This window comes from Oncorhynchus gorbuscha, linkage group LG12, assembly GCF_021184085.1.
Source record: "Oncorhynchus gorbuscha isolate QuinsamMale2020 ecotype Even-year linkage group LG12, OgorEven_v1.0, whole genome shotgun sequence".
Taxonomy (NCBI): domain Eukaryota; kingdom Metazoa; phylum Chordata; class Actinopteri; order Salmoniformes; family Salmonidae; genus Oncorhynchus; species Oncorhynchus gorbuscha.
In genome coordinates, this window is record NC_060184.1 from 37393729 (window position 1) to 37418573 (window position 24845).

Sequence of the window (24845 nt, forward strand, 5' to 3'; positions counted from 1 at the left end):
TGCCATATGAGTTCTGTTATACCTCACAGACATCATTCAAACCGTTTTAGAAACTTCCGAGTGTTTTCTATCCAATACTACTAATAATATGCATATATTAGCATCAGGGACAGAGTAGCAGGCAGTTTACTCTGGGCACCTTATTCGGCCAAGCTACTCAATAATTCCCCCTGTCACCAAGAAGTTAAAACTACAGTACGTTTTTATTTTAACACTATGAAGGCCAAAGGGCTCATTTTGACCCAATATTAATTTAACATTTAAAATGTATTTATGTCCCCACCATCCTTGACTTTTCACTAAGTCTATTTAACACACGTATGTTAGAATTTCAAGCAATTAAGAGGACATGTCAATCGAAACATCACATGCAGGTAAAACGGTTACATTTATATATAGTATCAGAAAGAGCATATTCTGAGATTTCCAAAACACTTACCATTGCTAAGTAACTCAAAATGTTCCACGCGCTCCACAAGTGAGCACACGGCAACAAACAGTAACAAACTGATGAAAATGGTAGTTTAGATTGATTTTTTCCTTATGTTACCCAAGACCTTCATAAACACAAGCAAAATATTATTATCCCCGTAGCATAGATGAAGTGTATTTATTACTATTAGAATGTTGAGTAAAAGTGACTACTCATTGGCCTCAACGGGGGTACAAAGAGACCAGACTTTTGTTGATAGCGAGCAGCAGTAAATACCCCACTAACCTTTGATGTAAACAATGTGGCCGTCACACTAGCTCTGTGGTGTTATTTGCTGTGCTAATCAGATAAAAACCACAATAGCAACACATCACACCCAAGTATCATGATAATATCGTTGTGAGGTGCCTGGCATTTCCCAGCCCTAAAGTACAACACTAGTGCTTAAAACAGATTGCTTTGTGGCAAAACAATATGTAAACTAAGGATATTATGCTACTGCAATATCCTTAGTTACAACAGAGAAGGTTGTAGCCTAAATCCCCCTACAAAACGTATTTATTTTTGGAAGGTCAATTCAAATAGCCGCTGGGTTTTTATTTTTGTTGTTCAGAATTTTTTTGGCAGAAACATAGGCTACATCATGTTGATCAAATTGGTTGAAGGTTCAGAAGACTGTGAGTAAAGAGAGAAATGTGAAGGGGGAGGTTGAGCAGCAGATACATAAGAAATTAAGAAATGTGATGAGGGGGAGGGTGGGCAGCAGCTTCCTAAAAAAGTGTAAAATAACATACACAGAACGGGAATGAGCAAATTATTGATACTGTAATAGTAGGCAGTCTCAGACATTGAGGCACTCCTGACAACAGTGCTTGCTGAATGAATACAAAATGTAAAACACTTTCAAACATGCTCCAGGATAACAGAGCGTGACAGCCACCACAGAACCATTAACTCACAAAAATAGCCACTCGTTATCAGTCTCATTTTTCTGGATGAACGATCACCTCATGTAGATAGCTAGCTATTGCACACTCATCATTGCCGAGCAGCAGCCTTCTGTGCACTGTGCATGTGATGACCGACCATAAAAACAGCCGGACAGAAATCAAGGTTTAGAACAAAGCAGCCTCGTACACTACACAGCCATGCCAATCTGCAGAGGACACAGATGCAGTCTGACATGAGTCTCCCGTGGCCTCAGACAGTGCATTCTGGTAAACCACTCAGAATGTTGCTTTTAACCTGTTCAAGTAGACAAATGTTTATGAAATGTCTGCCGTTCATTTTTTTTTTCAACTTGTCAGCGTAGGTTAGTGCTTTTACTGACCCACCTGTATCTGACTACTTCCATCTATGCATCACCATCACCACTGAGACAGGCAAGAGACCAGGAGCGCTGCTCTAGGATGAGTTGTACCTTTTAGATCACAAATGTATGGACAGTGGGCCCCGATGATAGATCAGCACTTGATACATATGGCCGCAGATGACAATTCTAATCCCACATATAGCAATACCCGGGGAAGTTGTTGTCTTTGGCTAAACTACACTCGCATGATGGGTAGCCTAACCATGCCTGGCTAGCTTAGACTTTCTGTTCTGACACACAAGTTAATGGAGATCAAGACATCTACACTACCTATGTATTTGGACAGTGACACTAATATTTAAATATGGCTCTAAACTCCAGAATTTTCATACATCAGTGCTTTACTGTTTAGAAACAAAAGCACTTTATACATCTAGTCCCCCATTTGAAAATGTATTAAAGTATTTATTAAAGAAGTAAAAAGTGTATTATTTGGTCCCATATTCCTTACACACAATGTCTATCAAGCTCGTGACTCTACAAACTTGTTTGGTACATTTAAAGCTTGTTTTGGTTGTGTTTCAGATTGTTTTGTCCAATTGGAAGTGAACAATAAATAATGGTGTCATTTTAGTCATTTTTATTGTATGTAAGCATGAATGTGGTTCCTACCATGAATACAGATAACAATGACAATTGTGAATGGTGATGAGTGAGAAAGTTAGAGGGACCCTGGCGGCCAGTAACCTAAAGGTCAGTACTTATTGCACAAAACATGCCCCAAAACAGAATTAAAACAAACTGCGAATGTATCCAACGAGTTTGGAGTCACAAGCTTGATGTAGACATTGTGTGCTGGGAATATGGTACACTAACATGCTGACCAGACCGTGCGCCATTGCGCACATTTTGATTTTGCACACCCCCAGACGCGATCAGGACATGCAGGTTGAAATAACAAAAACTCTGAACCAACTATATTAATTTGGGGACAGGTTGAAACACATTCATGGCAATTTAGCTAGCTAGCTTGCCATTGCTAGCTAATTTGTTCTAGGATATAAACATTGGGTTGTTATTTTACCTGAAATGGACTAGGTCCTCTACTCCGACAATTAATCCACAGATAAAAGGGTAAACAGTTAGTTTTGAGTAATCTCTTCCTTCAGGCTTCTTGTTTTTTGGACTTCATATGGCAGTTGGTAACCAACTTTCAGGTGCATTACCACTACCAACTGGACTGGAGTGTGGACCTCAGTTCATCTTTCAATCACCCACATGGGCATATACTCCTAAAAACCAATGAGGAGATGGGAGAGGTGGGACTTTCAGCGCAACAAGCTACACATATAGAACCAAGTTATATTTTAGCACCTGGCCTTGCAGACGGATGTGAGCAGTGTGGGTGCAATGATTGACATGTACAACATGTACAGTACCAGTCAAAAGGTTTGGAAAAGCATTCGAGGTGAAGCTGGTTGAGAGAATGACTACTTTGAATTCTCAAATATATTTTGATTTAACACTTTTTTGGTTACTACATGATTCCATCGTTTTGATGTCTTCACTATTATTCTACAATGTAGAATATAGTAAAGATATATTAAAAACCCTGAAATGAGTAGGTGTCCATACTTTTGACTTGTGTATATTTATTTTGCAACACTCGCAGTGTGGTCAGCATTTATGTGAAATTTGTCCAAACACTTATGACTTCTTTAAAATGGGGGACTAGATATATAAATTGATGTCATTTGTAAAGAGTAAAGGCAGATATTTATGACAATACCCTTAACTTCTTGGTGACTGGGCAGTATTTTCACATCCGGATGAAATGCATGCCCAAATTCAACTGCCTGCTACTCATCCCCAGAAGATAAGATATACATATTATTAGTAGATTTGGATAGAAAACACTGAAGTTATTTAGCAGGTGAAACCGAGGACAAACCATTCATATAGGGTTTTTTTCCTTTTCTTTTTGAGGTCACTCTTTTCAATGTGTTTTCATTGGGAATCCAGATTTCTAAGGGACCTTCTTGCAAGTCCTATCACTTCCACTGGAAGTCAGTCTTTAGAAATTGGTTGAGGTTATTCCTTTATGTAATGAAGAAGTACAGCCATCTTGAACAAGGGTCATTTGAAGTGTACTGTTAGATAGAGGCGCGAGACCAGAAAGCATGCTACAGTTTGTTTTCTTCCTGTCTTGAACACAGATCATCCAGTCTTTCATTTTATATAGATTGTTTACATTAATTTACAAAAGTAATTTGAAATGTTTTGGCAAAGTTTACAGGTAACTTTTGAGATATTTTGAAGTCACGTTAAGCAAGTTGGAACCAGTTTTTCTGGATCAAAGGCGCCAAATAAATGGACATTTCGGATATATATATTATACATGCATGCATACATGCATACATGCATACATGCATCTCAAAAAAAGGGAACACTAACATAACATCCTAGATCTGAATGAATTCAATATTCTTATTAAATACTTTTTTCTTTACATAGTTGAATGTGCTGACAACAAAATCACAAAAATGATCAATGGAAATCAAATTTATCAACCCATGGAGGTCTGGATTTGGAGTCACACTCAAAATTAAAGTGGAAAAACACACTACAGGCTGATCCAACTTTGATGTAATGTCCTTAAAACAAGTCAAAATGAGGCTCAGTAGTGTGTGTGGCCTCCACGTGCCTGTATGACCTCCCTACAAGGCCTGGGCATGCTCCTGATGAGATGGCGGATGGTCTCCTAAGGGATCTCCTCACAGACCTGGACTAAAGCATCCGCCAAGTCCTGGACAGTCTTTGGTGCAACGTGGCTTTGGTGGATGGAGCAAGACATGATGTCCCAGATGTGCTCAATTGGATTCAGGTCTGGGGAACGGGCGGGTTGGGCTATAAGCACAACCCCCGCCTGTGAACGTCGGACCCTCAGAGTCGGTTTCTGACCGTTTGAGCAGACACATGCACATTTGTGGCCTGCTGGAGGTCATTTTGCAGGGCTCTGGCAGTGCTCCTCCTGCTCCTCCTTGCACAAAGGCGGAGGTAGCGGTCCTGCTTCTGGGTTGTTTCCTTCCTACGGCCTCCTCCACGTCTCCTGATGTACTGGCCTGTCTCCTGGTAGCGCCTCCATGCTCTGGACACTACACTGACAGACACAGCAAACCTTATTGCCACAGCTCGCATTGATGTGCCATCCTGGATGAGCTGCACTACCTGAGCCACTTGTGTGGGTTGTAGACTCAGTCTCATGCTACCACTAGAGTGAAAGCACCGCCAGCATTCAAAAGTGACCAAAACATCAGCCAGGAAGCATAGGAACTGAGAAGTGGTCTGTGGTCCCTACCTGCAGAACCACTCCTTTATTGGGGGTGTCTTGCTAATTGCCTATAATTTCCACCTGTTGTCTATTCCATTTGCACAACAGCATGTGAAATGTATTGTCAATCAGTGTTGCTTCCTAAGTGGACAGTTTGATTTCACAGAAGTGATTGAAGTGTTCCCTTTATTTTTTTGAGCAGTGTATATATAGACGGAATTAATCGAACAAAATGACGATTTGTGATAGTTAGCCTCGTTTGCTTTCGCCGAAAAGCCTTTTTGAAATCCAACATGTTGGCTGGATTCACAACAAGTGTAGCTTTAATTTGCCATCTTCCATGTGATTTAATGAAAGTTTGATTTTTATAGTAATTTATTTGAATTTGGCGCTCTGCATTTTCCCCTGGCATATCCCAGAGAGGTTAAATAAAAAAGGTGACAATCTGTACAGTCACCTCATGAAACATTTAATGTCAATTCCTAAATGTTGGAAGAGAGAATAGCATCACTGTCCAAACACATATGTAGGGGAGTGTATACAGATATGCTGGATATAGGCTAAGCCCTAACACAAAAACACATGAGATACTGGAGGAGGGAGACTGAACATCCAACAATAACATCACACCAAGCACAAAACCTTATCACAGAGGGGGGGGGGGGGGGACACTGCCTGGCAATGTCAGATTTTCCCAGTTCCCACAGCATGATCAAGAGGCTGTGTCCGAAATGGTACCCTTTTCCCTATGGAACGGGATACTTTTTTTTACTAGAACCCATTTCTGATGCAACCCCATAGAAAATCCTGAAGAAAAGGTTGCGCAAACTGGGACGGGGGCTGTTGATCATAGAACACAGCAAATCGAGCATTTCACTCAAAATGTAATACATTTGCGTATGAAATATGAGTAGTGCACCAACCCTAATGATTGGCCAAACTGGAAAATTTCATAACATAACTAAGCCTAAACCTATGTTTTTCAAAAGTAAAAATATACTACCTGACAGCCCTGTTCTAACATGTCCCTGTCAATCTCCTGTTTCCCAACACTGCTCCTGCTATGGTACATGCCGGTGTCAGGTGTGTTGAGGCACATGTTGCGCTAACACGGTTGTCCTATGATCCTCCATGCCTACCGTACCCCTGCTCTCCTTACAACAGCATTAGGGTTTCTCAACACGCCTAAAACATTCAAGGGATGCGCTGTGGCCACACACAGCTAACAGACAGACACGGGTACATGGCCTTTATGCCCCCACAGGCATTTACAGTTTAAGAGAAAGCATTTGAACATTTGACAGGTGTAAAAGGCAAGAGATCAAGGATCCGCTTCATCACTATTGTAAAGTGACTGTTCCACTGGATGTCATAAGGTGAATGCACCAATTTGTAAGTCGCTCTGGATAAGAGCGTCTGCTAAATGACTTAAATGTAAATGTAAAATCAGAACTCCCAGTGAACACAAGCACATCTGAAGGGTGGTTGTTGCACAGACCCAGATTCAGCAACGGCACTTGCAGTGGAAAATCGGTTAAAAAAACATTTAACTCCAGTAACAAGCTTAAACTGAGTCTCTGCAACAGCCCCGTAGTGTGGCTAGAAGTGCCTACTCTCAATACTTTAGGCCAAGATGAAATTGTGGAGTGCCCACCCTAAACAAACTGATTTGAATGTTTGCACCATTTAGATGACAAATAATGGCATACATGCATTTCTCATGACTAGGTATAGTAACAAGTCCCCACCTCGAAGCCAAAATGGCAGTGTCACTGCTGCAGTGTCTCACTAAACTATTCACAACAGTGCCAGTGGCCATTAGCTTCTATGAATATTTGAACGAGTGCTGATGCTTAATGCATTAACCCCACAAAAAAATGTAATGACATCTGAGGCCGCAGGTGTCTTAGCATAATTTACAGTAGTAGTCAAAAGTCTGGACACCTACTCATTCAACGGTTTTTATTTTTTAATATATTCTACATTGTAGAATAGCGAAGACATCAAAACTATGAAATAACATATGGAATCATGTAGCAACCAAAAACAGGTTAAACAAATCAAAATAATGTTCAATTTTAGATTCTCGAAGTAGCCACCTGTTGCCTTGATAACAGTTTGCACTCTTGGCATTCTCTCAAGCAGCTTCACCTGGAATGCTTTTCCAACAGTCTTGAAGGAGCTCCCACATATGTTGAGCACTTGTTAGTTGCTTTTTCTTCACTCTGCGGTCCAACTCAACCCAAACCCTCATTTAGGTTGAGGTCGCGTGATGGTGATAGCCAGGTCATCTGCTGCAGCACTACATCACTATTCATCTTCATCTTGGTCAAATAGCCCTTACACAGCCTGGAGGTGTGTTGGTCATTGTCCTGTTGAAAAACAAATGATAGGGGGACTAAGCGCAAACCAGATGGCATGGCGTATCGCTGCAGAATGTTGTGGTAGCCATGGTGGTACCTTGAATTCTAAATAAATCGCAGACAGTACCACCAGCAAAGCACGCTCACACCTCCATGCTGCACCGTTGTAACCATACATGCCGAGAATATCCGTTCACCTACTCTGCGTCTCACAAAGACACAGCGGTTGGAACCAAAAATCACAAATTTGCACTCATCAGACCAAAAGAGATTTCCAGTCTAATGTCCATTGCTCGTGATTCTTGGCCCAAGCAAGTCTTCTTATTGGTCTCCTTTAGTAGTGGTTTCTTTGCAGCAATTCGACCACGAAGGCCTGATTCACGCAATCTCCTCTGAAGAGTTGATGTTGAGATGTGTCTGTTACTTGAAGTCTGAAGCATTTATTTTGGCTGCAATTCCACAGGCTGGCAAATATAATGAACTTATCCTCTGCAGAGGAAACTCTGGGTCTTCCTTTCATGTGGCGGTTCTCATGAGACCAGTTTCATCATAACGCTTGATCGTTTTTGCGAACGCACTTGAAGAAACTTAGTCTGACATTTTCCAGATTGACTGACCAGGTCTTAAAGTAATGGACTGTCATTTCTCTTTGCTTATTTGAGCTGTTCTTGACATAAAATACCAAGTCCATATTAACAAATAGGGACATCTTCTGTATTCCACCCCTGAAAGAAATTTCACAAGTTAACAAGGCACACATGTTAATTGAAATGCATTCCTGGAGACAACCTTATGGATGAGAGAATGTCAAGTGTGCAAAGCTGTTATTAAAACAAAGGGTGGCTATTTGAAGAATCTCATATTTTTATTTGTTTTAACACTTTGGTTACTACATGATTCCAAATGTTACGTCATAGTTTGATGGTCTTTGCTATTCTTGTACAATGTAGAAAACAGTAAAAGTAAAGAAGAAACCTTGAATGAGTAGGTGTCCAAACTTTTGACTGGTACTGTATGTGCATAATCAAACGAGATAAGTGTAGTGTCCCCATCAGCACATAGTATGGTATCTATAAACCTTTACTCATATTCCAACAAGGAAACCAAACAGGATTATTACAGGAGGAAATGACAGTAGACACACACTGACTTGAAGTGTTCATCTCCGCTTATGTTGGGCCTACATTTAACAGGGGACAATTTATGTTGATATCTACGGTGTTCTGATACAGTCAACCCAGAAGCAAAATCAATTTATTCATCTTAAAAGTCACGCACACGATAGTCTGCTACTGTTGTACTAATTTTCCCCTTCAAAAGCTAGTGTAACACCGAGGGGACGTATGAAAAAGAAACCATTTCCACTGCGAAGGGAGGACTGCAAGACAGAACATAGCCAAAGGCCACTGCCGCTTTAGGGTAACACTAAACACATGCAAACGGCTCTGACCTCACTTCCTTTGACGTCAGCAGTCTTGGTGGGGGATGGGAGAGGCAGAAGGCAGTAAAACTAGCCCCCCTCCCATCGCTGTCTCTCACTAAGCGATCCTAGTCATTTTCATAAGACAAACACGCACAACATTTTCCTGCTCCAAATACACCCCAGTTACACAGACAAAGATAAGACACCCTTCCCTGTCTCCTAAAGCAGTCTTTACTTTCAAAACTGTTTATCTCCAAAGTACACTAAAAAGCTACAGATGGTAAATCGCAACATTCTTGTCCACCCCCCCCACACACACACACACACACAAAAAGCCAGCCAGCTAGCGTTGCTCACCTCTAAAATGCAAGAGGGCCACAGGCTGGAAAGGCCCATTTGAGTTTGTTGAATCCAGAACCATCGCACTGGCAGCTCTAGTACATGTCAACATCTAGGGGCTAGGGTAGAAGAGATAGCGATAGCCCAGGCTAAGTCGAGGAGCCAGCCTCCATTTTAGCATCAAACACTCAGAGCAGAAAATAAAGCTATGCCCTGCTGCTGGAGGGAACAGACTAGTTAGTGATGTCATCCCTCTAGGAAGGAGCCCAATTGGCCAACCTGGGTCACATGGGGAAGGCTGTCAGAATGCATAACCATGAGGCAGGGGATTGGCTAGTGGGCTGAGGCAGGGGATTGGCTGGTGGGCTGGGGCAGGACCTTTGCTATGATTGGAGCAGAGGCAGGAGGTCTGGCTAACTGAGGCACAGCTAACCTTTCCCCTCATTTATTTTTTATTTCCCTCAGGCTCACACGTCTACCCTACAATAAATTACATTCCCAACAAGCAGTTTTTGGCTTATCCTAATACATATCACCTCCCTTATCTTCACTCCAGGAAAAGAATACAGAGTCCATTGATACATCATAGAAAGGTCAGTTCTATACACACACTGACATTTTTAGGCTCTCTTTATCTGGCCTTTCTGGAGCCACAACACATGGATTTCCCCTCAAACATCACACAATGACAGTGAACAATGAGATGTGAAAAATAACCAACACTTGAAGGGAAGCATTGATTACCATTCAGTAAAAGGCTGTTATAAACACAGAATTCACTGCTGACGTGTGTGTGTGTGTGTGTGTGGACAGATGGCCCAGGTGTGAGAAACAGGAAGCCACGATGATACAAAAAACAGGAAGCCAGTGAGCGAGTGTGCTCTGCCTCAGCTGCTCTCCCAGAGTGAGTAGTTACAGTGCTTAACACCAACGCAATGTTCCCATCTGCACCACATAGTGCACACAGCCATGGCTCACATCCGTCTATTGTTCTTAGTTGTGTATCAGACTTTTCTGCTTTATAAGACTTTGACACGAGTGTAGACTGACTAACCACGTTCATTGTAAGAGCCAAGTTTCATGTTTTTAATGTCACATGCACAATTACAGCAAATTGCCTTTCTTGCTCATGCTTTCCCAACAATGCAGTAATCAATCTGTAGTACTATAAAAAAAAATGAATACATACATAAAGTAGAACAAAAACACGAGATAGAATTAAGCTAGTGTATACAAGTTCAGTTCCAATACCATATTTACAATGTGCAGGGACACTGGAGTGATAGAGGTTGATACTGTATGTATGCATGCATGCATAGGGGTAAGGTGACTACGCATCAGGATATGATAAAAAGAGTAGCATCAGTGTATTTGATGACTATGCGAGAGTGTGAGCAAATTTAGCGAGTGTGTTGGAGTGTCAGTGTGACTGTGCGAGTGAGTGTGTGTGGTGTGAGAGTGTATAGAGAAAATAAAATAGAAGAGTCAATGTATTCCTCCTACTGTGGTTGATGAAGTTAGTCATAGTGCATCCAGTGAACAGAAAACACCCCAACTCTAAGCGGGACTTCTTGGCTTTGTTTGTTTACATTTTACATTTAAGTCATTTAGCAGACGCTCTTATCCAGAGCGACTTACAAATTGGTGCATTCACCTTATGACATCCAGTGGAACAACCACTTTACAATAGTGCATCTAAATATTTTAAGGGGGGAGGGGGGTGAGAAGGATTACTTTATCCTATCCTAGGTATTCCTTAAAGAGGTGGGGTTTCAGGTGTCTCCGGAAGGTGGTGATTGACTCCGCTGTCCTGGCGTCGTGAGGGAGTTTGTTCCACCATTGGGGAGCCAGAGCAGCGAACAGTTTTGACTGAGCTGAGCGGGAACTGTACTTCCTCAGTGGTAGGGAGGCGAGCAGGCCAGAGGTGGATGAACGCAGTGCCCTTATTTGGGTGTAGGGCCTGATCAGAGCCTGGAGGTACTGAGGTGCCGTTCCCCTCACAGCTCCGTAGGCAAGCACCATGGTCTTGTAGCGGATGCGAGATTCAACTGGAAGCCAGTGGAGAGAGCGGAGGAGCGGGGTGACGTGAGAGAACTTGGGAAGGTTGAACACTAGACGGGCTGCGGCGTTCTGGATGAGTTGTAGGGGTTTAATGGCACAGGCAGGGAGCCCAGCCAACAGCGAGTTGCAGTAATCCAGACGGGAGATGACAAGTGCCTGGATTAGGACCTGCGCCGCTTCCTGTGTGAGGCAGGGTCGTACTCTGCGGATGTTGTAGAGCATGAACCTACAGGAACGGGCCACCGCCTTGATGTTAGTTGAGAACGACAGTTTGTTGTCCAGGTTTGTAACAGGTAAAACAGAACTTGACCCATCAGGTTATTAGCTGCTGAATGTTTTCAGTCTGAACTTTGCAGGTCCTGGGCTGAGTGGCTACAGGAAGGTGTGAGGAAGCATTGATGTTGCCATTGACTCATTTCTCAAGTTATTGATAGAGACCTGCAGCCTTGTCCTTTGTTAACTACATTTGGAGCTCCAGCTGTTCTGCTCAGTCTCACCAAACATAAAGCAGATGCTGTAGCACTCATGCCGTGGACAGATTTGACTCAATTGGAAATCCTCCAAACGAGTCCACTCACTGTCATCCCACTGTCTAGTCATGGGGCATTCTCTGAAGAGCTGTTGTTCTTCTGATACAGACCAAATAAGCGCACGCCTGCGTGAACAAACACACTTTCTCTCCAGCGGTCTGCGGTTATCCTCTAAACTCTACTTTGGCACACGTAACCAGGCTCCAGTTATTTATAAACTCAGCCTCTACATCTGTGCAGAACGACAGGGTTGATCTTGTGACTGACTCTGGCTATTAATGTTAACAAAGTCTGTTTTGTAGCGATTTCAAAGAGAAGTCAACGACAGGAATTGAAGACTGAGACCGCTGACCCTCGAGGTTCTACTGACCTCTATTACTGAACTTGAAGCTATTTATCATCCAGCCAAGTCAGTGAACTTTATCCACTATGAGACCACAGTTCCCATTCCCCCCAACAGAGGGAGACGGAGCGTGAGAAACTATCCCTCCCAGGACAGTTCCTCTTTCCACACTATCACCAGCTGTTTGTTCGTTCACTACCTTTTGGCAAACACTTGCAGTTGAGGTGAATTTTTAAATATTTTTTGAAAAGGCACCCGTCTGAAACGCTGTGGTGTTGCTGTCCCCCAAAATAGCATGTTTGTCATGCTTATCAATTATCCTGCGACTGTGGCACAGCTCTTTTCAAGCATTAATCACCAAATGAACACAATGCATACTGCATCTTCCACTCAGCAATAATGTGAGGTGGTATCAGGCATCTTTTCCTGCCTATAGACTGCTGTCTAGAAGAACTAACTTTCCAAAAGCAGACCTACTACTTTATGTAGCCCAAGTCTCCAGAGTGAGCACTTTGGTAAAGCTCTGAAAACAAGCCTTTCCTGACTGCCTGTCAGGACAGGACCACTGACAACATCCATGGCCCATGGGACAATACTTGGAGAAGTCCTCGTTGCTGGGCCGCTGGACGTGCCCAGCTGTTATCACGAATAAAAGCTTATGGAATGTGTTGTAAAGACCATAGTAAAACCAAGATAAAAGGTCCTCCATGATCAGAGAAAACAGTCCTTTGTGTCTGACAATGTAGGCTGTCCAGTGTTTCCCAAGTATTACAATTTAGCAGCGGTGGCTCTAAAGAGCCAAGCTTTTAAATGGATAGTCGTTAGCTCAAATGACTTGAAGTCTATAAGAACAGCTAGCATGTCAATGCGCTAACAAGCAATTCACTAACCCTAGCAGCCATGCACCCCCCAAACTATTGCCACCTTTGCTGAAAAAAATCCCAGATGAAAAAAATCCGAGGGAAGCACTGCAATATGACAGAAGACACAGGGAAGAATGAGAGGTGAATACAGGTCATGACACCATATCACTACTGAGGTAGCTGGCTTGGTTGGCAACTGTAACAAGGCAACTGTGGTGTGTGTGTGTGTGTGTGTGGTGTTGTTCGGCTGGATTGTTGCCAAAGCTCCAGTCTAGACTGAGTTGAAGCCAGATAGCTGCTCTCTACTTTGCCCTAGAGAGGTTTGGTGGTTCAGGTCATGGTAGATTAGCATGGAGAGGATCCACACAGTGGTCCAAACACAGCTACATTAAAACTCTAGAAGCTCCTAAACACTCTGCAAGATTGCATCATCTCTCCTGTAAAATCCACTGGATTTGAACACTGTGCACTTTCCACATCTTTAAAAGTTTGGCCATGGAGAGCCAACTTAGTGCCAGTCATTCAAAGTAGTAACATGATAGCATAGCATTGGACATGCATCTGCTGGTGCTGACATTTTCCATGAGAGGAGCAGGGGATGAGAGGTGGGTTGCAGTTGCTACACTGTAGCTCCCTGCCAGCCACCCGCTTATCTAGGCACTGGCAGCATCCTGAAACACAAGGACCCACAGCATTAAAGCCTTATCTCTGGATTTTCCCTAAATATAGACACTTGGGTTAAATCAAGCAGTCAGTCACTTACATTTAATGTTACCATGGCTTGCGCAACACCGTGGCGGTGCGATTTATAGCAGGGCAGTGTGGCTTTTCAGACACACACACACCAAGAGAGGGATAGACACAGTGTGATTTACATCAGATAAGAATGCAAGCAGACTGAGATGGCAGGCAGCTATGTTAAGGCTGAAATTAAAGGCTAAGCCAAGGCCAGGGGACAGGCATCAGTAAGGTGGGCTGGGAAACCAAACCGTACCAAGCCTATACATGGTTCTGTCCTGAGAGACAGGACTAGTTGACTAGTCAGTCAAAAGTGGTTCAAAAGGGTTGGGAAATCTTCTGTTAGTATCGGATATTGAAGATGGCGACGACATCGTGATGTGACAGACGATGTATAGCCCATTTCAACTTGACCAGCACCACGCAGTAAGGAGCTGACCGGGCAGCGCACAGCAGGGCCATGCCAAGTGGCCTATTTCTTTGCTATAGACTGCATAACCTATTATTTCAAGATGTTAAACAATTTACAGAATGCAAGAGAACAATGTAGACAGGTGTAAGATTTACACCAAGCCATGCAAAATGTCCAGTCAAACCTCCCCCCACTCCCTCTCTGAATGTTGGAAGATCTGGGTCATTTGATGTCCTTAAAACAAGTCAAAATGAGGGTCAGTAGTATGTGGCCTCCACGTGCCCGTATTAACTGTCCTACAACGCCTGGGCATGCTCCTGATGAGATGGCAGATGGTCTCCTGAGGGATCTCCTCCCAGACCTGGACTAAAGCATCCGCCAACTCCTGGACAGTCTGTGGTGCAACGTGGCGTTGGTGGATGGAGCGAGACATGATGTCCCAGATGTGATCAATTGGATTCAGGTCTGGGGAACGGGCGGGCCAGTCCATAGCATCAATGCCTTCCTTTTGCAGGAACTGCTGACACACTCCAGCCACAGGAGGTCTAGCATTGTCTTGCATTAGGAGGAACCCAGGGCCAACCGCACCAGCATATGGTCTCACAAGGAGTCTGAGGATCTCATCTCGGTACCTAATGGCAGTCAGGCTACCTCTGGCGAGCACAAGTTGGGCTGTGCAGCCCCAAAGAAATGCCACCCCACCCCACATCATCACTGACCCACCGCCAAACCGGTCATGCTGGAGGATGTTGCAGGCAGCAGAACGTTCTCCACGGAGTCTCCAGACTCTGTCACGTGCTCAGTGTGAACCTGCTTTCATCTGGTTCCTCTCTAGGTTTCTTCCTAGGTTTTGGCCTCTCTAGGGAGTTTTTCCTAGCCACTGTGCTTCTACACCTGCATTGCTTGCTGTTTGGGGTTTTAGGCTGGGTTTCTGTACAGCACTTTGAGATATCAGCTTATGTACGAAGGGCTATATAAATACATTTGATTTGATCTTATCTGTGAAGAGCACAGGGCGCCAGTGGCGAATTTGCCAAACTTGGTGTTCTCTGGCAAATGCCAAACGTCCTGCACGGTGTTGGGCTTGTAAGCACAACCCCCACCTGTGGACGTCGGGCCCTCATTACCACCCTCATGGAGTCTGTTTGAGCAGACACATGCACATTTGTGGCCTGCTGGAGGTCATATTGCAGGGCTCTGGCAGTGCTCCTCCTGCTCCTCCTTGCACAAAGGCGGAGGTAGCGGTCCTGCTGCTGGGTTGTTGCCTTCCTACGGCCTCCTCCACGTCTCCTGGTGTACTGGCCTGTCTCCTGGTAGCGCCTCCATGCTCTAGACACTATGCTGACAGACACAGCAAACCTTATTGCCACAGCTCGCATTCATGTGCCATCCTGGATGAGCTGCACTACCTGAGCCACTTGTGTGGGTTGTAGACTCAGTCTCATGCTACCACTAGAGTGAAAGCACCGCCAGCATTCAAAAGTGACCAAAACATCAGCCAGGAGGCATAGGAACTGAGAAGTGGTCTGTGGTCACCACCTGCAGAACCACTCCTTTATTGGGGATGTCTTGCTAATTGCCTATAATTTCCACCTGTTGTCTATTCCATTTGCACAACAGCATGTGACATGTATTGTCAATCAGTGTTGCTTCCTAAGTGGACAGTTTGATTTCACAGAAGTGTGATTGACTTGGAGTTACATTGTGTTGTTTAAGTGGTCCCTTTATTCTTTTGAGCAGTGTACAAACACACACAAAATATTTTAGTGAGTTACAATTCATAAAAGGGCATTCATTAGGTCCTAATCTATGGATGTCACAAGACTGGGAACACTGATATGCATCGGTTGGTCACCAAAAAAAAAACAAAGTAGGTGGGTGGATCAGAAACCAGTCAGCATCTGGTGTGTCCACCATTTGCCTCATGCAGCATGAAACATCTCCTTCACAGAGCTGATCAAGCTGTTGATTTTGGCCTATGGAATGTTGTCCCACTCCTCTTCAAAAAGGTTGTGCGAAGTTGCTGGATATTGGCAGGAACTGGAACACACTGTCGTACACGTCAATCCAGAGCATCCCAAACATGCTCAATGTGTGAAATGTCTGGTGAGTGTGCAGGCCATGGAAGAACAGGGACATTTTCAGCTTACAGGAATTGTGTACAGATCCTTGTGACATGGGGCTGTGCATTATTATGCTGAAACATGCAATGCCGGTGGTTGAATGGGCCCTCAGGATCTCATCACAGTATCTCTGTGCATTCGAACTGCCATCGATAAAACGGAATTGTGTTTGTTGTTTGTAGCTTATGCCTGCCCATAACCCCACCATGGGCACTCTGTTCACAATAGCAAACCGCTTGCCCACAACACCATACAAGTGGTCTGCGGTTGAGAAGCCGGTTGGACGTACTGCCAAATTCTCTAAAATGACGTTGGAGGCGGCATATGGTAGAGGAATGAACATACCAGTCTCTGGCAACAGCTCTGGTGGACATTCCTGCAGTCAGCATACCAATTGCATGCTCGCTCAAAACTTGAGATATCTGTGGCATTGTGTTGTGTGTCAAAACAGCACATTTTAGAATGGCCTTTCATTGTCCCCATCACAAGGTGCACCTGTGTAATGATACTTTTGTTTAATCAGCTATGCCACAACTGTCTGGTGGACGGATTATCTTGGCAAAGGAGAAATTCTCACGAACAGGGATGCAAACAAATTTGTGCACAAAACTTGAGAAATAAGCTTATGTGCGTTTGTAACATTTCAGCAAATATGTATTTCAGCTCAAAAAACATGGGATCAACACTTTACATGTTGTGTTTATATTTTTGTTCGGTCCAGATAATCTGCTTTTACCTAACAGAGTGACACAAAATAGGTCTTAGAATAAACTGTTTAGAGCTAGGCGATATGGCCTAAAAATAATCTTGATTTAAAAATAAAAAAACTTTCAGACGATTCACAATATCTTGACTTTAATGTTCTCTAAATAAGCTTTGCTGTACAATTAAAATGTCAAATACACTGCATTTCAAACAGTGAGCAATAATCTCAATTATTTCAGGGCCTATGAAATGCTACCCAAGCTAAATATAAGCCTTCCAAACATAATACCTTTCTATAATTTAATCAAAATAGTTTAACCAGTCTTTTTTGCAAGTCACTGATCTGGCTTTCAAGTCAGTCTACAAAAATGCCCTTTGTTACAAATTGACTAACTTCTTGTTGCAGGCGTTTTAGAAAACTAACACAGGTCTCAAACAATCTCAAGCTCGTGTGCTAGCCTCTTAGCGTCACCTGAGACGTCTGCGTCCCACCCAGCCATCAGGAAATGCAAATGCGCCACGCCAAATGCTAATAGCACTTGTTAAAACTCAAACGTTCATTAAAACACACATGCAGGGTACTGAATTAAAGCTACACTCGTTGTGAATCTAGCCAACAAGTCAGATTTTTTAAATGCTTTTCGGCGAAAGCATGAGAAGCTATTATCTGATAGCATGCAACACCCCGAAATACCTGAAGGGGACCTAAACAAAAGAATTAGCATAGCCGGCGCTACACAAAACGCAGAAATAAAATATTAATTACCTTTGACGAGCTTCTTTGTTGGCACTCCTATATGTCCCATAAACATCACTATTGGGTCTTTTTTTCGATTAAATAGGTCCATATATACCCAAAATATCCATCTATTAAAACTGTGTGATCCATTAAAAAAAACAGTTTCAAAACGCAACGTCATTTTTTTTATTAAAAAAGTTGCCTATAAACTTTCACAAAACACTTCAAAATGTTTTTGTAATTCAACTTTAGGTATTAGTAAACGTTAATAATCTATCAAATTGATCACGGAGCGATGTGTATTCAATAGCTCCAAGTCCTCAAATCATGGTCGGAAGTCTTTCTTCCAAAACATCCTGTCGTACACCGGATGGTATAGGGTCTCTCTTCTTCGTTTGACCAAGGAACAACCTCCAGGCAATTGCCAAGACTGGCGACATCGTGTGGAAGCTGTAGGACTTGTAAACTCAGAGCCATCTATTTTGCTGTGCCATAGACAATACATGCAAATGGCGCATTGACATTTTTTCCTTGGGCTTTTCGACGAAACACACGTTCTGTTATAGTCACAGCCATGATTTAACCAGTTTTAGAAACGTCAGAGTGTTTTCTATCCACACATACTGAATCATATGCATATACTATATTCCTGGCATGAGTAGCAGGACGTTGAAATGTTGCGCGATTTTTAAAAGACTGTTCGAAAAAGTAAGCCATAGGCTTAAGAGGCTAGTGAGTAGCCAGCTAATCTTTATATGTCAAGTTTAACCAATATTTTTTATCCATTTGCTAGCTAATAAGGCAGAGCAGTTGAATTGTTATGAACACACTTCAGTGTCTCCCTAACTGTTTAAACAGTATATTTGCCTGTCCACTTTGTTCAGATGTTGAAATTAAGGGGCCTAGCTTATTTCTAAGAACGAGTTGCCAATTCCTTATATTAAATTGTGTTCTGTGTTTATTGCACATTTATTAAAACAGAATAGACAGCTAGTATAACAGTCATTGGCTAAAATGCAGCTACTGGTACCACAACACTGCACGTAACAAACCTCGCATTCATTTTCCAGAAGCAATGTTCATTGATGCTCCCATTTGAGTAGTTTCTGCTCTGAGCGCAATTTGAGTAGTTGAACAATAAAAGGGTCTCGTTAGAGAGGTTCACTTCTCTAACACAGTAAAATAATGTCTCCATTTGTTTCGGTGTCTATATGACCAATTATGTTGGACCAAACCTGATAGACCTGAGAGTTCAGTGTGTCAAATCAGTGGGCCTGTTGTCCGGGCCTCTGGCAGTCTCTATGGGGGTGCCACAGGGTTCAATTCTTGGGCCGACTCTCTTCTCCGTATACATCAATGATGTCGCTCTTGCTGCTGGTGAGTCTCTGAGCCACCTCTACGCAGAAGACACCATTCTGTATACTTCTGGCCCTTCTTTGGACACTGTTTACAACCCTCCAGACGTGCTTCAATGCCATACAACTCTCCTTCCGTAGCCTCCAATTGCTCTTAAATACAAGTAAAACCAAATGCATGCTCGTCAACTGGACCTGCCCGTCCAGCATCACTACTCTGGACGGTTCTGACTTAGAAAATGTGGACAAATACAAATACCTAGGTGTCTGGTTAGACTGGAAACTCTCCTTCCAGACTCACACTAAGCATCTCCAATCCAAAGTGAAATCTAGATTTGGCTTCCTATTTCGCAACAAAGCATCCTTCACTCATGCTGCCAAACATACCCTCATAAAACTGACCATCCTACTGATCCTCGACTTCGGCGATGTCATTTACAAAATATCCTCCAATACCCTACTTAATAAATTGGATGCAGTCTATCACAGTGCCATTCGTTTTGTCACTAGAGCTCCATATACTACCCACCACTGCGACCTGTACGCACTCGTTGGCTGGCGCTTCCTTCATACTAGTCTCCAAACCCACTGGCTCCAGGTCATCTACAAGACCCTGCTAGGTAAAGTCCCCCTTATCTCAGCTCGCTGGTCACCATAGCAGCACCCACCTGTAGCACACGCACTCCAGCAGGTATATCTCTCTGGTCACCCCCAAAACCAATTCTTCCTTTGGCCGCCTCTCCTTCCAGTTCTCTGCTGCCAATGACTGGAACAAACTACAAAAATCTCTGAAACTGGAAACGCTTACCTCCCTCACTAGCTTTAGGCACCAGCTGTCAGAGCAGCTCACAGATTACTGCACCTGTACATAGCCCATCTATAATTTAGCCCAAACAACTACCTCTTCCCCTACTGTATTAATTTATTTAGCTCCTTTGCACCCCATTATTTCGATTTCTACTTTGCACATTCTTCCACTGCAAATCTACCATTCTAGTGTTTTACTTGCTATATTGCATTTACTTCCCCACCATGGCCTTTTTTTTGCCTTCGTATATAGACATATTTTTCAACTGTATTATTGACTGTATGCAAAATATAGCTGCAAAATAATGGGCTGCATTACAGCAAGGCAAGGAATAGACTAGATTAGGTCCAGGCATACCTTTGAAGGCGGGCAGCTTTTGCAGCTCTCTGTTGTTGCTGAGGCTGAAGCGGGACGAGCTCTGCCTCTTGTCCTTCTTGACAGGCATCTGGGAACCCAGCTGCTTGCCCTTCAGCAGCTGAGTGGTAGGAGGGACACTGTTACTGCCTTTTCTGTTGGAGCCCTGCTGTATGAAGGGAGGGAAAGAGTAGAGGTGGATCAGAGCATGCACCTGGGTTTGTTCATGAGACACCAAATGAAAAAAAAAGAAGAAAAAAAAAGACAAACGGGGAGGGACTATTCATTTCAAAAGGTTTTAGCACAACCCAGTGTTGTCCCCAATCTCCCCTAGGTTAGATATGTAATCTGGTGAATGTGGGCAGTTTCTCCTGTCTTGTCCCATAGTTTCTCCTGTCTTGTCCCATCTGCCTGCTGGGATCCATTCACACACACACACACACACACACACACACACACACACACACACACACACACACACACACACACACACACACACGACAACAAGGGGGGTGGGGATTGTCAAATGAACTTAGAACCTCAACTAATTTTGCCCTTCACACTACAAGACAGGGGTTTAGGGTTTTAGGCCTTCTTAGTGAGCCGCCGGCTGGCTGACTGTCTGGGAGACTAAAGCTGCTGAACCCCGTGATGGGCCTGGATTACTGACGCATGTGACCCAACCGAAGGTCTTTTCTCCCGCTGATTCATTTACCCAATGTGTGCCAGTATCTTACTGTGCAAGCTTCTTTTTACCTTCAAATAACAGCGTTAGCTTCATAAAATGTGTGGGCTTAATATCTTCATATACTGTATTCGCTTCATACTGCGGCTCGTCAGGCCCTTGGGTTAGAGATTGAGTAAGAGGAGTGGTTCATACATCCAAAACACACAAAATGGATAGAAAATAGGTTTAGCTATATCAACCAGAGGCAGAAATGTCTGTTCAGAAACCAGCAGAATACATATTAACAGACCTCTTTGCTTACATTTAGTGCCCTTTTTAACCTTGCTCAAACAATGAGAAGATAATGCCAGCTCACAGACCATGGGCGCTTAAACAAAGGAAATTACCAAGCCTGAATCAGCCCGTCTTAATATGACTCTCATGTTTTTGTCGTTGTCCCATTGACGTCGAAAGCTTAGAGCCCACAAGCATCCGTGAGGAGAGTGGAGCCTGGCTGTACGCAGGGAAGGGGTGGGGGAGTAAAACAGCAACAGCTTGTTGTCCATCGATTTAAATTTGACACAAGGTTGGCACATTAGCAGATCTGCCTCATGGCTGATGACACACAGTAGAAACATAATCCAGGGTTATAGCCCCAGAGAGAAGAGCAGACTACACAAAATAAAGAAATGCATTACTGGGTGTTAACAAGGGACATCTTCCATTCTATGAGCTTTTTTCATTACCGATTGGTTTGTGTGTTTCTATGGGTTTAAGGCCACATCTTCGTTTTGGTCTTCAGTATATTTTCTGATTTGAACGGACATAGCTAATCATGTGGTCCTTCTGTAGCTCAGTTGGTAGAGCATGGCGCTTGTAACGCCAGGGTAGTGGGTTCGATTCCCGGGACCACCCATACTAGAATGTATGCACACATGACTGTAAGTCGCTTTGGATAAAAGCGTCTGCTAAATGGCATATATTATGTCAAGTGGTCTCAGCGCACAATGGTAGTAGCTAATGTTTTGCAAACATTATTTTTACCATCCATTCTGAAGGGATATTGACTACCTAGTCTGATTAAATCAGGCTGTAATACAGTCTGAAACTGCCTGCAAAAATCATGTAAAAGTTCATTACAAGCCAGAATGTTATATAAAATTACATTTGACCCTACTCTACCGGTTGTCTGTGCGGTATGTCTTTCAGCTGTGAAAGCGAGCTTTGGTGATTCAATTTCACTTCCTTCGGTTTTAAATACAATTTACCAAGACAAATATGATTATTCATGTTCTGAATCGTTCAGTGGGGTCTAACATTATATCAAAAAATATTTCAGTGATACACTTGTTTTTGTGAGAATGTATACTAAAAATAGACTTGGTTGTTTAACAACAGAAACTGACACGTGCGCAATTATGAGGCAAAACAGACAGTTGAAAACATGCAAACCTTATTTTGTTTCCAAATATTTATTGAAAACAAATACATTTGCACAATGAGCACTTGTCTCTCAAATACAGTTGTTGTTGGTTAGTTAACAAATAATTTCCATATTAGCATGGGAAAAAAATACATGTTTTTTTATAAAATAAAAAAAGTTTAGTTATTGTCTTTAACTTTAGGTTTTGTACACCAGCTTCAAATAAATGAAAACAATATTTTTGGTTATGGAAAATATATTTCAGAGGTTTAGAAGGTACTTTGATTCCCTACACTATACTTGCTTGTTTTGTCACAAACTATCAGAATTTTTGCAACCACGAAATGGCAAAGACATTTCTGCATAATGCATCTTTAATTCTTGCACAGAACCCAGCCTAGCTGACACAACACAATTTTCCTGATTTTGTAGCACTTTCTCTGGCCTTCATTAATCACCATAATAATGGCCATCATACAAGAGTAATAACACGCATAACGTTTGAATAAATTATGTTAGAGACATGAAGTTTGGACCATTGGTGTTCTTATGGGAGTATCTACACAATAAACATTTTACCTATTGGACAAAATAGATGCATTTATGATTGGCCACCCTAAAATGTGAGACAAAATATCCACAGGAAAGTATTGTAGTGGCTACCATGTTTTTGAAACTGACTTCAACACTAACAACTAGTGTCGTCTCCATGTAATTCAGGTTGAAAACAGCTACTTGGATAGACCAAATGGCATCCAAATGGAAACGCTTTTATTCAAAACCAAAGTTAATTCATATTTAGTTGGTTATATAATGTTAGCTAACATGCTGCAAATAAATGTACACATACATGTTATTCAATCATTGCGTGCGCGAACGAGTGTCTGCATAGCCAGGCGCTAAAATAAAACTTGGTTCCATTTGTGATGCGCTGCAAGTCCCGCCTCTCCCATCTCCTCATTGGTATTTAGGAGGATATACCCACATGGGTGATTAAAAGATGAACTGAGGTCCACACTCCAGTTGGTGGTGGTAATGCAGCTTAAAGTTGTCTGCCAACCACTATAAAGTCCAAAGAACAAGCCTGAAGGAAGAGAGATTACTAAAAACTAACTGTTTACCCTTTTATCTGTGGATTAATTGTCTGAGTAGAGGACCTTGTGCATTTCAGGTAAAATAACAACCAATGTTTATATCCAAGGACAAATTTGCCAGTAATAGCAAGCTCACTAGCTACATTTCCATAAATGTTTAATGCTTTTTGACCTGTCCCCAAATTAATATAGTTGGTTCAGTTTATCACAGATCCAGCTGTGATTGAGAGTCCCACAGGGCAGCGCACCATTGGCCAAACAACGTTTGGGATGGTAAATAATACATTTGTTCTTACCTGATTTGCCGAATTAAAAAGGTTCAAATAAACGCTTAATTTTTAAGTAGAGTCTGTTGCTGGTGGACAAAATCAACACGTTGGCGCACGCAAGCGGTGTGGTCAGCATGCACGTGTTAGAAAGTTACCTCAATGTCCGAGTTCTCTTGTCCTCCAGTTTTGCCAACTTTTCCATATTTAGGAGAGTCCTGTAAAAAGAAAATGGAGATGCATTATTCACCAGTCAGCTAATGTGAAGGGACAGAGGCAAGTTTAGACTAACGTTAATTTAGCTAGTACTTTAACTTTTCCGCTAACTAAACTGTTTGACAGTTGTGGTTAAAGAAGTTGACTTTAAAAAGTGAATTTTGTATTAAGAGTTAGCTAGCGTTTTCATGTACCACAAAACGTACATACGGCAACGTTAGATATTAACGTTACTCAAACTATAGCTAGCTTCACTACAACACTCAGGTAGCCTAGCAAGCCTAGTTAGCTAGCTGATGATGCGTTGATGGGACATTACAAATATCGCGTCGATGGGTGTCTGTTCGTAGTTTTAAAACATAAAAAAATAGGTAGTTTTGTTAGTACTCTGCACTAGTATCAACTGTTTTGCAAGCAAACTCCTAACTCACCTTCTCTTTTTTCGATTTATTCGGCATTGCACAAAAATAACCGCCGTCGTTCCCGTTTTGACACACCGAAGCTAAATCCTGACAACTCTCCACTGCACCTAGACGTTCGCCTAACCTCTCGGATATGATAGGCTGATATCTGTCAGGTGACCCAACGTGCTCTTTGAGTGCATCGGAGGGAGTTCTTTATACCTTCGTGATGGAAGCACCCTGCCAGCGAGACAAATTACAGCATAAGTAAAGTATACAGTCATTGGGTGGGTCTTGTTCCCTCTCCAACGTGGCAGGTAGCAGTTTCTTTTAATGTGTGGGGCTAACTTTATTTTTTTTATTAATCTGCTGGAGACCATTCAGAATTGTCAGTTATCTATAAATTATTTGTATTTGTGTCAGATGCTCTGACATCTATTTCACAAATAACGATGCACATGAGCAAATATGTGTATGTAGCTATTACTAGTAGCTACTGTAGTTAGTGCCTTAAACATCATGTTCAATATGCCGACCTCTTTCAGT

The 24845-nt window shown here is 42.6% G+C and overlaps 1 protein-coding gene across 3 annotated transcripts in view; it reads right to left on the reverse strand.

The window, feature by feature from the left end:
* Positions 1-24485, reverse strand: part of LOC123990967 (serine/threonine-protein phosphatase 2A 56 kDa regulatory subunit gamma isoform-like) — a 38484-nt gene extending 13999 nt beyond the window's left edge. The window contains exons 1-3 of one of the 3 annotated variants that reach the window (XM_046292029.1): positions 24330-24485; positions 23841-23900; positions 20236-20398 (exon numbers count right to left, since the gene is read on the reverse strand). In XM_046292029.1, the coding sequence (XP_046147985.1) occupies positions 20236-20398; positions 23841-23900; positions 24330-24356 (250 nt within the window). In that variant the 5' untranslated portion in view covers positions 24357-24485. Of the gene's footprint in view, positions 1-9219; positions 9423-20235; positions 20402-23840; positions 23901-24329 lie in introns of those variants that run through there. The other 2 variants (XM_046292028.1, XM_046292030.1) reach the window with 2 other exon arrangements.
* Positions 24486-24845: the final 360 nt, after the last annotated feature.